This window comes from Colobus angolensis, unplaced genomic scaffold (assembly GCF_000951035.1).
Source record: "Colobus angolensis palliatus isolate OR3802 unplaced genomic scaffold, Cang.pa_1.0 Scaffold2, whole genome shotgun sequence".
Lineage (NCBI taxonomy): Eukaryota > Metazoa > Chordata > Mammalia > Primates > Cercopithecidae > Colobus > Colobus angolensis.
The window spans coordinates 969,269-983,197 of NW_012115154.1; the positions used below are offsets into that span (position 1 = coordinate 969,269).

The following is a 13,929-nucleotide window of genomic DNA, read 5'->3' on the forward strand; positions in this document are numbered from 1 at the left end:
GACTCCATCTCAAAAAAAAAAAAAAAAAAGAGCATTCAGACAGACATATAATAGGTAACATTACTGCTGGATCAGAAAATAACAGCCTCTGAAACACAATCTAATCGAGTGATGGTAAGTATGGGTGGCTCCAGATGCAGACTGCCTGCATTCAAATTCCAACTCCTCTGCTTTCTGGCTATGTGGCTATAAGTAAGTGACCTCTGTGTTTCAGCTACCTCATCTACAAAGTGAGGAGACTAGCAGGTCAGAACCTGCCCCATAGGGCTGCCATGAAGGTTAAACAATCACACGTGCAAAGGGCATGGACCAGTGCTTAGGACAAAGGAAGTATTCAAAACTGTTAGCTATTACTATTACAAATGATTACTTACTATTACATATTATTACTATTAGTCATATTACTTTTCTTAGGCAAAATCTTCTTAAATGCCATTTATTATCAGATAGACAGTCTACTTGAAACTATATATGCTGACATGGGAAGAGAGATCACAATATATGACTGAGTAGAAAAAAGCACATTACATAATATGCTCATTTTGTTTAAAAAAAACAAAATGATAAATAATCTAGGGTATGAATGTATAAATGATTTTGGAGAGGGTAAGAATTAGGGAAAGGAGGGAGAAAGAAAACTATTCATCTGTACTTACTGAATTCCTTTAATAGGTATGTATTTCCCTGGTAATTTTCATTTCTTTTTTTTTTTAAACAAACCAACACAATATCCATGTTTTCAGTTGTTTGAGGAATAACCTTTCCATGTCAAACCTACCTGGTTCTGTAGAAATAATGAAACAGTTGCAGAAACTCTGTTGGATAAGGGTTTCTTAACTAGTAGACACTTGTCACATCAGTGGTTTCAGTTGACTTTGGTGGGGTACTTTTTTGGTATCATTTGGTTTTAATCCATCAACCCCATCAGGAAGTCAAAATGCACTGTAATTTACATATTTTTATGAGATTTTTGTTTTAATCTAAATCAATATTGACAAAATGGCACCAAGATACAAGGAATTTAAAAGATCCATTCTGAGAAGTTGTGAAGAAACTGGAATTTAAATCATGAATTGAAACATTCACAGGGTTGATCTGTGTTTTAATGCTTTATACCTGACACCTAAATCACACTAAAATTGTTTGGGGGATAACTCAAAAAAAAAAAACTTTCAAATGAAATGGTTGCAGCCCCGAGGATTCAGATTGTTTTTATGTAAGGAAGCAACTGTAAATAGCATATAAGTAACAATTGCTCCCATTGTGGTTGAATATTTTGACAGAGAAATTCAATATTCTATTTCCAATGGCAAACTGTCCCAGCAGCTAAGTTTTTAATTGATTTCAAAACATCTAAGTTTGTAGACTAAATGAGATGACTTTGACTATCATACAAAAGGCTAATAAATACTAACAACAGACACTACAAGCCAAAAACCCAGCATATCAAGCAACACAAATATATAAAATAACAGAATGAGCCAGTCTTCCATTTTAAAAAAACAAAAGTCTAAGAATGAATATAGGGAGAAATGTAAAAATTTTTCCCCTCTGCAATCATTAATTAAAGTAATTCCTGCACTTCTTTATTGTTTCCCAACTCCAAGAAAGAGGTTAACAAATTCCCCTACCATGAAAGGTGCCCAAGTTGCTCCACTGAACTCAGGAAATAGCTAGTGAGCACACATGTGCCTCACTGACCAGCAGCAGATCCTCAACTCTAAAGTTCATAAGGCAGAGTACCAGCTGCTCCACATACTCCCCACTGTGCCATTAAGAAAAATGTCCCAATCTTAAGCTAACAAAAACTGAACTCATGAGAAATTTAAACTGCCACTGTCACTGAAAATGTACACAAACAAGCATTTACAAGTCAAGTATAGGGCCGGGAGCAGTGACTCAAGCCTGTAACCCCAACACTTTTGGAGGCTGAGGCAGGTGGATCACTCGAGGTCAGGAGTTTGAGACCAGCCTGTCTAACATGGTGAAACCCTGTCTTTGTTAAAAATACAAAAAATTAGCTGGGCGTGGTGGCACACACCTGTAATCCCAGCTACTTGGGAGGCTGAGGCAGGAGAATTGCTTGAATCCAGGAGGTGGAGGTTGCAATGAGCTGAGAATGTGCCACAGCACTCCAATCTGGGCGACAGAGCCAGATGATGTCTCAATAAATAAATACATAAATACACACATAAATAAATAAAGTCAGGTATAACATATATAACAAAAATAATATTAACTGTAAAGACAGGTTCTCAAGACAGCTTGGTCCTAAGATAAAAGAATTTTTTTAAACACTGTACAGAGCAGCTGTCTAGATCTAATAACCAGTACACAAAACAGAGGTCATTTTTAAAAGACCTTTTATTTACTAAAGGTTTAGAAGAGAAAATCCAAGTAACTGTTTGATACTTCTTCCCACAGTTGTAAATGAAAGACTTTAAAGAAGGTATTCCCTGTTCATACAGAAAGTAATACTGTAGGGTGTTTAAATGTAAACACTTGGATTCAAATCCGAGCCCCACCACTTACTTGATGGATACGACCTTGGTGTATTACTCTGTTCTTGCACCACTGTAAAGAAATACATGAGGCTGTGTAATTGGTAAAGAAAAGGTGTTTAATTGGCTCACGGTTCTGTAGGCCGTACAGGAAGCATGGCAGCATTTGGGGAGGCCTCAGGAAACTCTCAATTATGGCAGAAGGGCAAGACGAAGTAGGCACATCTTACATGGCCAGAGTAGGAGGCAGAGAGAAAGGCGAGAGGGACTACACACTTTTAAACAACCAGATCTCATGAGAAATCTATCACAAGAACAGCCTTAGGGGGATGGTGCTAAACCATTAGAAACCGCACCCATGATCCAATCACCACCTACAGGCCCCACTTCCAGCACTGGGGATTACATTTCAACATGAGATGTGGGTGGGGACACAGAACCAAACCATATCACTTGGTAAGTTTCTTACCCTGTTTCCTCATTTATAAAATGAGGATAACAGTAATACCGACCCAATATAGGTGTTATATAGTTGAAATGAATGAAAATATATAAAATGCTTAGAGTAGTGCTCAGCATACAGTACGTAAGAGATGATGCCTGTATTTGTTAATGTTTGTACATTGTAGTTAGGCATATGGGTCCTATACTCTGAAATCGTTTTCACAGATTAGATGTGACTCCAGTGTGCATGTTCTATGTGTATGTCTGTATCAAACAGCGAGGAAAGTTTTCAAAGACAAACGACAACTGCTTCTGAATAAGAATGGGATACAAAAGAACGTGGTTCTCTCAATAAAGTATTAAACAGAAATTTAAGATGGGCTACTCCTGTTTAACAGTTTGCTCCAACCAAGAAAAGAAGGGGGGTAAGGTGGTTATTACTTAAACAGGAGAAAGTGCCAATGTTTGGAAGTATTATAATCCGGAGAGAAAATTTACATTTGATTTACAACTATGTTGCCCACATTCCTTTTCAGCTTGAGGCTATATTGGCAAAGCTATGAAGGTCGGGAGGGGAAACAGGGACTCTCTCTGAATATTCTCCAGTATTTCCAGATACTGCACAGAAGGACCTCACACTCTTCTCCAGTGTTCCTAACACAGCATTACCAACAGGATCAACAGATGGCTTCCAGAAGGCCCAGGACTAAGAAACAGCCAGGGCTAGGCCCAGCCTATGTGGACCACTGCCCATAAATACGGACTTCCGGATTAAGGAAATCAACAACAGCCCACTGTCCACCCACCTTTTAAAACAGAAACAGAATCGAGTCTATTAAACAAATGTTCTTTGGGTAAGGAAAGTACACTACTCAGACACAAAGTGTCCAAATTTGAGAGAAAATGATCTTGACCAAAGTTTTCTTGAAGAAAGCCCCAGTTAGCACAAGGGCCTAGGTCTTTAGGAAGGAAAAAGAAGAAAATGGGCTGACACAGTACTAAGTTCCTAGTCCTAGCTTTAACCAATCAGCACTTAAATCAGCTTTACTTTGGGTTCCATGTTGCATTCCCTTTGAAAAATGTTTATGTAAAGATGACAGCCTACATGATTCCATCACTTCAGCAAAAGACTGGGTAGAGCTATGCGGCAGGCCAATTCTAATCTAGTTCTGCTGCTAACTGAAAAAACATTACCTGTGTCTAACTCAGTCATCTGTTTTTATAAATCAGTGATAATACTGACAATAAACATTAATCATTTATGTAAGGAATAATAAATGACTGAATACATTACAACTCCACATGCCCAGGCCAAAAAGTAATGGAGACACTTCAACAAGACTATTACAGCTATAGAACACTGAGAAAACAATTCCTAGAAACTTCCAAATGCAGAAATCAACTTTGGCACAAATGATTTCAAACACTGCGCTTCACGAGAGAAAACACTATAACTACTGTCAAAAGAAACATGTGAACAAGAAGTGGTCAAATATCACTGCTGCTATTACAACCAGTAAAAAAGTTAGTTGTCTATGGCATGCTTGACTGACTCTGGTTTTCCAGGTTTGATATTAACATGTAAAAATAGCTTCTCAAACAGGATTTACAACAGTGTAGCATCAGTAGGAAAGAAAATGGGATTTGGAAAAAGAAAGAAAACAATGAGAATAAAACAGAGCTGGAAAATCCAAACTTCTATCATTGTTGGTTATAAAAAAGCAGTCAACTATTAAAAATAGAAAAGTGCCACTTGAAGAAAAACAATGAAAGTAGCAGATGGCACAAGATTCCAATACCTAGTACATACACAGCACTTCCAATCATCTTCCAGTGAAAAATACTGGGTAGCTAGGACGTGTTCTTCCTACTACATTCAGAACTGGTTAGGTCTTTTTATCAACTAGTAAACAGAATAAAATAGAAAAGTATGAGTATAACAAACAGCAACACAATAAAGCATGTAAAAAACAGCAAAAATAGGATTAATAAGAAAAATAATCTAAAATAGTGGGACTTTTATACTACAGAAGGATCTCTTAAATGTTGGAGTATATAAAGGAATATTTTGGAAATAATGCCAATAAACCTTCTACTACCTCCACTGAAGCCTAAAGAGCCTGGGAAATATGCTCACATCACAGCAGGATGGTATAGGTAACACCTGGACATCAGTTGTGTGTCGCTGAAGAGTTACAACTCAAATTTCTGCAATAACCTTCTTTGCAACTATTTATAAATTACAGGAAGTGAAATTCATTTGCCTGTGTCAGTTGTGACTGCATTGAGAATATACTGATTGCTAACTGATCTCATAAGATCATTTCAAAACTATGCCTTTATAAGCCTTGATCAATACTAATTATCAACAGTACTCATTCCCTGAAAAATTTTTTTAATTACTATATACCTAGAAATTACATGCAGGTTGAAGGTATGTAATTTTCATAACTGTGTAATTTGTGTCTATGACAGGAAAACGAGTGTACAACACTATACTAAATTAAAATGAAGATTTATAAGACAAGTATCTATAGTCTCTGGTCAGTAGCCAATTTCAAAGACATAATTTAAGTTTTTATTTTAATATAATGTAGAATAGATATATGCCCACATACATAATATAGAACTGCACCTTCTAGAAAAAAGGCTATCATGATTTTCCAGACCCAGCGATTCATTCAACTGAACAAATACTTGTGAGACTTTACTATGTGAAAAGAGCCATGCTAGGTGCATGATTTCTTTTTTTTTTCTTTGAGACAGAGTTTTGCTCTTATTGCCCAGGCTGGAGTACAGTGGCGCGATCTCGGCTCACTGCAACCTCCACCTCCCAGGTTCAAGCGATTCTTCTGTCTCAGCTTCCCGAGTAGCTGGGATTACAAGCATGTGCCACCACACCTGACTAATTTTGTATTTTTAGTAGAGATGGGGTTTCACCATGTTGGTCAGGCTGGTCTCAAACTCCTGACCTCAGGTGATCTGCCCACCTCAGCCTCCCAAAGTGCTGGGATTACAGGCATAAGCCACCGTGCCCAGTCACATGATTTCTTATATTATGTACTTTAAACATGATGTTACCCACAAAACCCTGTTTGTTTCAGGACTCCTTCCTCCTCCTTTTGTCTGCTTTTTCTTTTGCCTTTTTCTTTCTGCCTTTGAAAAAGGCAGAACATATGTAATAATAAAATCAAGATAAATTATCATATATAATGAACTTAAACAGATGGTACCATCCCTATAAATTTCACCATTACCATGAGAAACTAAAAGGTACAAATGAGTTTTAAGCCCTTATTTGATGGTATCAACAATTCTATCAATGGAAAAATAAATGAACTACACTATACTCTAACCCAGATGGCTGATAAAATTTATGACTAACTTATTAAACCACTCATTAAACAAAATTGATTATTTTAAGTCTTACAAATCTAATGTAACTTTCCAAATAACTAAAAGTGAGGGAAAAATCTCAACTAACGTATACTGAAAAATAGCAAGCAAGTAATGTTGGTTGACATACAGTTAGTTCCAACATTAAGCAGTTATTCCCTTTCTTCTTGGTTTCTTGAAAAAAAAATGTTATTATAACTGAAACACTTTCACTTGCCTTTATAGGTAAAGAGGTGAAAGTCAAATGCCAAAGGTCAGAGGTCAGTAGTAGTCAAATATTTCTTGCTGTCAAAGACTGACTTTCGGAGGTAGGGCACAGGGGAGAAGTAAATCACATTTTAAAAGTCTATACTCAAACTATAGCATATTATGTCTTGCTATATTGGCCTACACAGTTACAATACAATATGGTCAGCTATAATCCAAACACACCATTGAGTATCACAGCAAAAACAGACTGCTGACAAGAGGCATTTACTCTGGATTCTCGGTACACTGAGTAACTATTCTGTCTACTAGACGTTTTGATAAGCAAAACCATGATTTCAAATTAGACCCAAAAATTTTAGTGTGTGAACTAATCTGTCAGTGATTTGTGGGGGGCATGATTTGTGGAAGCAAATCACTTAAGATCCCCATAAAACAGGATAAATCTATGATAAAATGAATTGGGAGTCCATATGTAAATGTTTTGTGAAAATGAAAATATAACCTATATAGTCATCATGCTGATAATTAGCAACTGTATTGTCACTATGGCCTTAGTAAGAAACCTCCTCTAAGGCAACTTTTAAGTATGGAGTCTGCATAGATTTAGGAGTGGAGATTTAAAGGGGTTGGGGTAAATTTTAGATGACCTAATGAAATATGGTCAGTTTCAACGATTTTGAATGGAATCTAAATGTATGTGGCCCTACCAGTCACAGATGCCTAAAAAGGGCTTCTGCATTAAGTAGAAGGTAAAACAAGACATTCAAGAAGTCATTCCAAGTTGACAGATTTTATGGTCTGGAGTGTATATGGACTGCATTTTATCAATTCTAGGATGCATATTTTTTCACGTTTTCACAAACCTAAAAGCATTTGAAAATTGCTATCTGCCAGGCGGCAGTCCTGCTGCTGTTGTCATAGCTTGCACAGAAGCATCAAAATTTGCAGAACTGATGTCAGCAGCTTGGAAAAATTCCAGGAACAAGAGTGGAGTAATCTTTTAAGGAATGTTGTGTCACCGAGGTTTTGACGGCATAGAATATGATATTGTGTGTAAAAACAAAGACATTAAACCCTGAGTCCAAAAGTGATCCAGAACAATTAAATTCAATGTAGGCTGGTTTGAAGAATACCTTAGCCCTGGGTTTCTCACTATTGGTACAACTGACATTTTGAGCCAAATATCTTAGCCCTGGGTTTCTCACTATTGGTACAACTGACAGTTTCAGCCAAACAATTCTTTTTTTGGTGGGGAGAGAATGAATGGGGGGGGGCAGGCAGCGGCAGGAGGTAAGGATTGTCATTGCATTACAGAATGTTAAACAGCATCCCTGGCCTCCATCCACTAGATGCCAATAACACTTGACAAGTTGTAACAACCAAAAGTATCTCCAAACATGGTAAAATGCCACCTGGGGACCAAATGCTCTCCCAGCTGAGAACCACTGCCTTAATCAATTTATTTTGCTTACTTTTTCCTTCTTATGAATATACATATGTTGGCCAGGCGCGGTGGCTCAAGCCTGTAATCCCAGCACTTTGGGAGGCCGAGACGGGTGGATCACGAGGTCAGGAGATAGAGACCATCCTCGCTAACACAGTGAAACCCTGTCTCTACTAAAAATACAAAAAATTAACCGCGCATGGTGGCAGGCGTCTGTAGTCCCAGCTACTCGGGAGGCTGACCCGGGAGGCGGAGCTTGCAGTGAGCCGAGATCGCGCCCCTGCACTCCAGCCTGGGCAACAGAGCAAGACTCCATCTCAAAAAAAAAAAAAAAATATATATATATATATATACACACTCATACACACACACATATGTTTTCAAAAATTCAAAATTAGTGTTAATGAACTGCTTCAATAAGAAAATCCTAAGAGATAAAGTACTGTGTTAAAACTTGCAGCAATATTTTTCATAGGGTACATCAAATACACTAAAATCTTAAAATCAGTGGCATGCAAAGAAATTCAGCCACCCAGCATCTGTTCCCCCTCCTTATGGGATGCTCATCATGATTTTCTGGTGGGGAACTATTTCCTCACTACACACAGTTTTAGAAATATCCAGTCTTCCCCTTGCTAATGGTTCTCTAAGTCTTCCATTTGTTTCTTTTGAGCTATATATCCTTTACACTCCTAAAAATTTCCTTGCTTTCTAAGCTAATCAGAGTTAAGTTTCAGTCTTTCAACTAAATAAATCTAACTGAAACAAAATGCTTATTTCAACTATACTGATAGAAGATATTTTGGAATATTTCCCTGCCATAAAATTCACAGGCCTGTTTAAAATTGTACTACTTTTCCACACCACTCATAACGTGTAGAGCGACTAGAGGTGAAACAAGAATTGTTAAAACTGTGTCATGGGGTATGGAGATTGACTATACTCCATTTTTCATGGAACTTTAAAATTTCCATTTAAAAAGGGTTACAACGATAATAGCTATTCTATAAAGAAAAATATCACAATCGAAATTAATTCCAAAGTCCTTGTTGAACAAGTTTCTTGAAAACATACGTAGACACCTATGTCCAGATATCAAGTGCTTGAGAACTGGTCAACAGGTTTGTGTGCATTTGGAGGGAAAAAAGAGAAAACTGGCACACAGGGCACATACCGTGTGAGTAACAGTACAAACGCAAGAGGAGCCATTTTCTAAAACTGCCTACAAATCTCGATTCAATTCAGGTAACACATACAATAACATATACATGCTCTGTGACTCCAAAAAGTTGCTGCTAAAAGACTGCACACAAAACTTTCTTAATGCTGTTTCTGAAGTTTCTTCTCTGGTAGAAAAAAAGAAAGAAAAAAATAGCTATTGATTCTTCCAAGAACTATCATATAGATGAACACACATTTTTTGCCAAGATTTGACAGCTGGAAGTTTTCATGAAGGAGGCTTCAAACAAAACATTGTTTAAAAAGAAAAAATAACATAAAGGACGCACCATCCTCTGCTCTCCTTAAAGGTGACAGAAAATAAATTCTTTATCAATAGTCATTTGTCCAGGTTACAGCTAAGCTGCCAACCCCCTTCCACCTGAGATATGAAATTGGCTTTCACTGGCGCCTTTTACTCATCTCATCTGCCCTTTCCCTTTCATGAGCCAAGGCAGAGCAAATGGAAGCTGAATAATGAAGAAGAAGAAAAAAAAAAAATCACAGTGAGAGTTATTTTAACAAAGAGCCTGCACCATATGGAGAGAAGGGAAGACCAAAAAAAAAAAAAAAACCTATGTGAAATATAATAAGCAAAGTAAATATGAGAATCTAACCAAAAAATCCCTATTAAAATAAAACTCAATTAAAAATAACAAAATTTCAAAGACAAGAAATTCTACCATAATATATTGATTCTCTTTGCTTCTTAATGAAAGTAATCTGAATTTTTTTTGAATATTTAAACTTCACTAGCTAATTATATAGTCTATCAACCTAACCCAATTAAATAATTATAAAGCACTACATGGGAAACTGTGGAAATATACACAGATCTTTCTGGCAGTACTAATTACGTCTTGATTTTTTAAATCGTAAGTCATAAGCCTTCTCTATTTCCTGAGAAGATGGCAGTCTTAATCTAAAATTCATATTCTATTCTGTATATTTTGTGCAAATTGGGAGTTAGCTTAGCAGTTTGTCAAAAGAAATATTAAAGAATAATTTTTCACAACCCTCATTTTAAAGATGAAATACTTAAGGCTCAAAGAGGTTAAATTATACGGTGAAGGTCCTATGGCCAGTGAGGACGACAATCCAATTCAAAGATTCCTTACCTCCAGATCTCTCAAGCAAAATAGTTGGGCAGTTCAAAACAAAACAAATACAAACTAAGCATCTGCTCGGTGGCAAGCATGTGTTTGGTGCTCACAGTAAAAAGACATTCACATGATCATGTAATCATAATTCTCTAAGCTATATGCAAACTCCAGAAATAGTACAGATGGGAAGCACTTTATCTTAGATTAAAATGTTTTCCCATCTTTTTATGAATAAGTACATACTCTAAAACTTCAAAAAGTAGTATTTAAAAAAATGCTTTTTAAAAATCATTTCATGGTGTTTTTTTTCAGTGGGTAGTTCGTCAACATCTTTTTGAATCAGCACATAGGGCTCTAACTGACGGTCTAGTGTTCCATCACAGGCATGTACCGTAATTAATTCAGTCAGTCCTCCAGGATGGTCGGTTTGGATTGCTTCCAATTTTCTACTGGTGTAAAAACACTTCAATGAACATTCTTTTAGCTGTTGTTATTGTAGTATTAATAATGGCAACAATCAGATGGAAGTGTGTGCAGAGGAAAAAATCTTGAGCAATAAAATGTTAAAAAGTGGTTAACTTTAGAAGATGGAAATAGGATTTTTATTTCCAACCTTACTTATATCTGTAACACCTTAATTCTTTTAAGTCAACAAAATAATAACTAGTGCCCAATAATAATAGGGCTCAATATTCAAGCAACCAGTACAAGAGATACAATGGTAATTCACAGTCAGCTTTGGGAAGCAGCTAACCCAAGGTTCTAAGAGGCACAATCTAAAACCAAAAATGGCCAAGTTCATGTATTCAGCACATTCTGAAGTTCAGTCATACACAAATAATGAGATTTATTACAATCATTCTTCTCTGAAAATACTGGTCAATACAACAAGTCCACCAAAACCTCTCTCTGATACCACAAAACTCACCGTTTCTGATCTTCAGATTCTTTCTTGGCTTGCTCCAATGCCAGTTCCTCAGCTACTCTTCTTTTCAATTCTTCATCAGAAACTAGAATCAACAAACAGCAGAAGGAGATAAAATAGGTGACTTCTTAAAAATAAAAGCGAGAAAATACTCAGGGAAGCCCGGCTGAGACTAGATTTGAATGGACAAAGTTCTGCCAAGTGGCCAGCATCTCCGTGGAACTTCTCAAGCACTGTGGAAAACGCCAATCAGTGCACTTCAGGAGTAATTTAATCAAGAGTTCCCTGGTGACCTAGATTTCCACTCCTGCCAAAATTTATAACAAACTCAAGGAACTGCTTACTGTACAGTGGGGACTGAGTCAGTAAGGACTAATTCTTTAAGATGATGTCCTAACATTAAAGTCTGACAATGGTGTGTAAGGAGAGGGGAGGCTGTAAGGAAGGGACCTCGGAAAGCAATATGACAAAAAAACTTCTCATTTCAATAATTAAACCTCTAACAAAATCAAGTATTACAGAGCAAATCATTTGTAGTTACATTCATTTTTCCATTATTTATGAAAAAAGGCATTTGTAATTTACGAAAATTTTGAAACCCTATTTTTTGGAATACATGTCATTCAAACTCAAGTGCCAGCAACTGGAGAGAGACACAGAAGAGTACTGAGAACACAGCTGGAGCTTTCTAAATACCTGGTGGCTTGATCTGAAACATCTGGTCTTTCCAATTAGAAGCTTGTGTATGGTATGTTTTGTAAAGTTTCTTACAGCTGTGATGGTACATAACATGGACAAATTTCACAGGCTTCTTTAAGAGCCTTCCACAAGAAGTAAACAAAGAGTAACTCCTCTTCACTAGAGACCTACTACCCAAAATTATGAACAAGAAAGCACCAGTAGCACTTAGGAGGATCTAGGAATATGCATAGGACCTAAAGTTATTTTTGGGTTTTTTTCCTTGGTTTGTTTGTTGAGACAGTCTCACTCTGTTGCCCAGGCTGGAGTGCAGTGGCACGATTTTAGCTCACTGCAACCTCCGCCTCCCGGGTCCAAGCGATTCTCCTGCCTCAGCTTCCCGAGTAGCTGGGACTACAGGCATGTGGCACCATGCCTGGCTAATTTTTTGTATTTTTATAGAGATGGGGTTTCATCATGTTAGCCAGGATGGTCTCAATCTCATGACCTCGTGATCCGCCCACCTTGGTCTCCCAAAGTGCTGGGATGACAGGCGTGAGCCACCGCACCCGGCCAGGACCTAAGTTTTATTTCAAATGGTTGAGCCTATTAGATAGAAAACTAGATAGCAGTGTCCCTTTTGATAATCTCGACATTATAAATGCTTAGTCCCATACCATATGCAAAAATATTATTTATAATAGGATATGCAAAAGCCCTTTTAAATATTTCATTGACATGAGGCAATAACAAAGAAGATATATGAAAGATCAGGGCCGGGTGCAGTGGCTCAAGTCTGTAATCCCAGCACTTTGGGAGGCCGAGACGGGCGGATCATGAGGTCAGGAGATCGAGACCATCCTGGCTAACATGGTGAAACCCTGTCTCTACTAAAAATACAAAAAACTAGCCAGGCGTGGTGGCGGGCACCTGCAGTCTCACCTACTTGGGAGGCTGAGGCAGGAGAACACTGTAAACCCGGGAAGTGGAGCCAAGATCGCACCACTGAACTCCAGCCTGGGCAACAAACTGAGACCCTGTCTAAAAAAAAAAAAAAAAAAGAAAGATCAGAAGGACAATTTCTCTTAGTTGTGGACTATCAGAGTGCAACAGCAGCATCCAATGATGCTATCAAGAAGGTAAAAAGCCCTCAGAATGGGAGAAAATATCTGAGAGTCATATAGCTGACAAGGGACTCATATCCAGAGTATGCACATATATAGAGTATACAATATATAAAGAACTCTTACAGACAAATAATAAAAAGACAATTAAAATGGGCAAAGGCTATAAATAGGCATTTCTCCAAAGAAGATATACAAAAAGCCAACAAGTACATAGAAAGTTGTTCAAAAGGATTAGTCATTAGGAAAATGCAAATCAAAATCGTAATGACACACCATTTCAAACCCACTATAATAAAAAAGACAAACAATAACAAGTGTTGGTGAAGATGTAAAGAAAGTGGAACCCTCACACATTGCTTGTGGGAATGCAAAACGGCTCAGCCACTGTGGAAAACACTTTGGCAGTTTCTCAAAATGCTAAAGAGTCACCATATAACCCAGCAATTCTAATTTTAGGTACTATATATACTCAAAATTTGAAAACATGTCTATACAAAAACTTGTACATGAGTATTTATAGTGACATTATTCACAATATCCCAAAACTAAACACAACCTAAGTGCCTAGCAACTGATGAATGGACAAACTGTGGTGCATCCATTCCACATATTATTCCGCCACAAAAAGTAATGAAGTACTGATACATGCTACAGCATGATGAATCTTGAAAACATTATGCTAAGTGAAAGAAGTCAGACATTAAAGGTCACCTACTATATCCATTCATATGAAATGTCCAGAATAGAAAAATCCATAGACACACAAAGTAGATTAGTAGTTCCCTGGGATAGGAGAAAGCAGAAAATAGGGCATGACAGTTAATGGGTATGAAATTTCAAGATATTGAAAATATTTTTATTTTATTTATTTATTTATTTATTT

At 37.2% G+C, this 13,929-nt stretch overlaps 1 protein-coding gene across 6 annotated transcripts in view; it reads right to left on the reverse strand.

Annotated features, from left to right (window-relative positions):
• The window catches only part of CHCHD3 (coiled-coil-helix-coiled-coil-helix domain containing 3), a 298,333-nt gene that overhangs the window by 222,043 nt on the left and 62,361 nt on the right, over positions 1–13,929 (reverse strand). For 5 of the 6 annotated variants that reach the window (XM_011941215.1, XM_011941217.1, XM_011941214.1 and 2 more), the window contains exon 3: positions 11,245–11,326. In XM_011941215.1, coding sequence (XP_011796605.1) covers positions 11,245–11,326 — 82 coding nt within the window. Of the gene's footprint in view, positions 1–9,251; positions 9,342–11,244; positions 11,327–13,929 lie in introns of all 6 variants that reach the window. The other variant, XR_001001671.1, reaches the window with a different exon arrangement.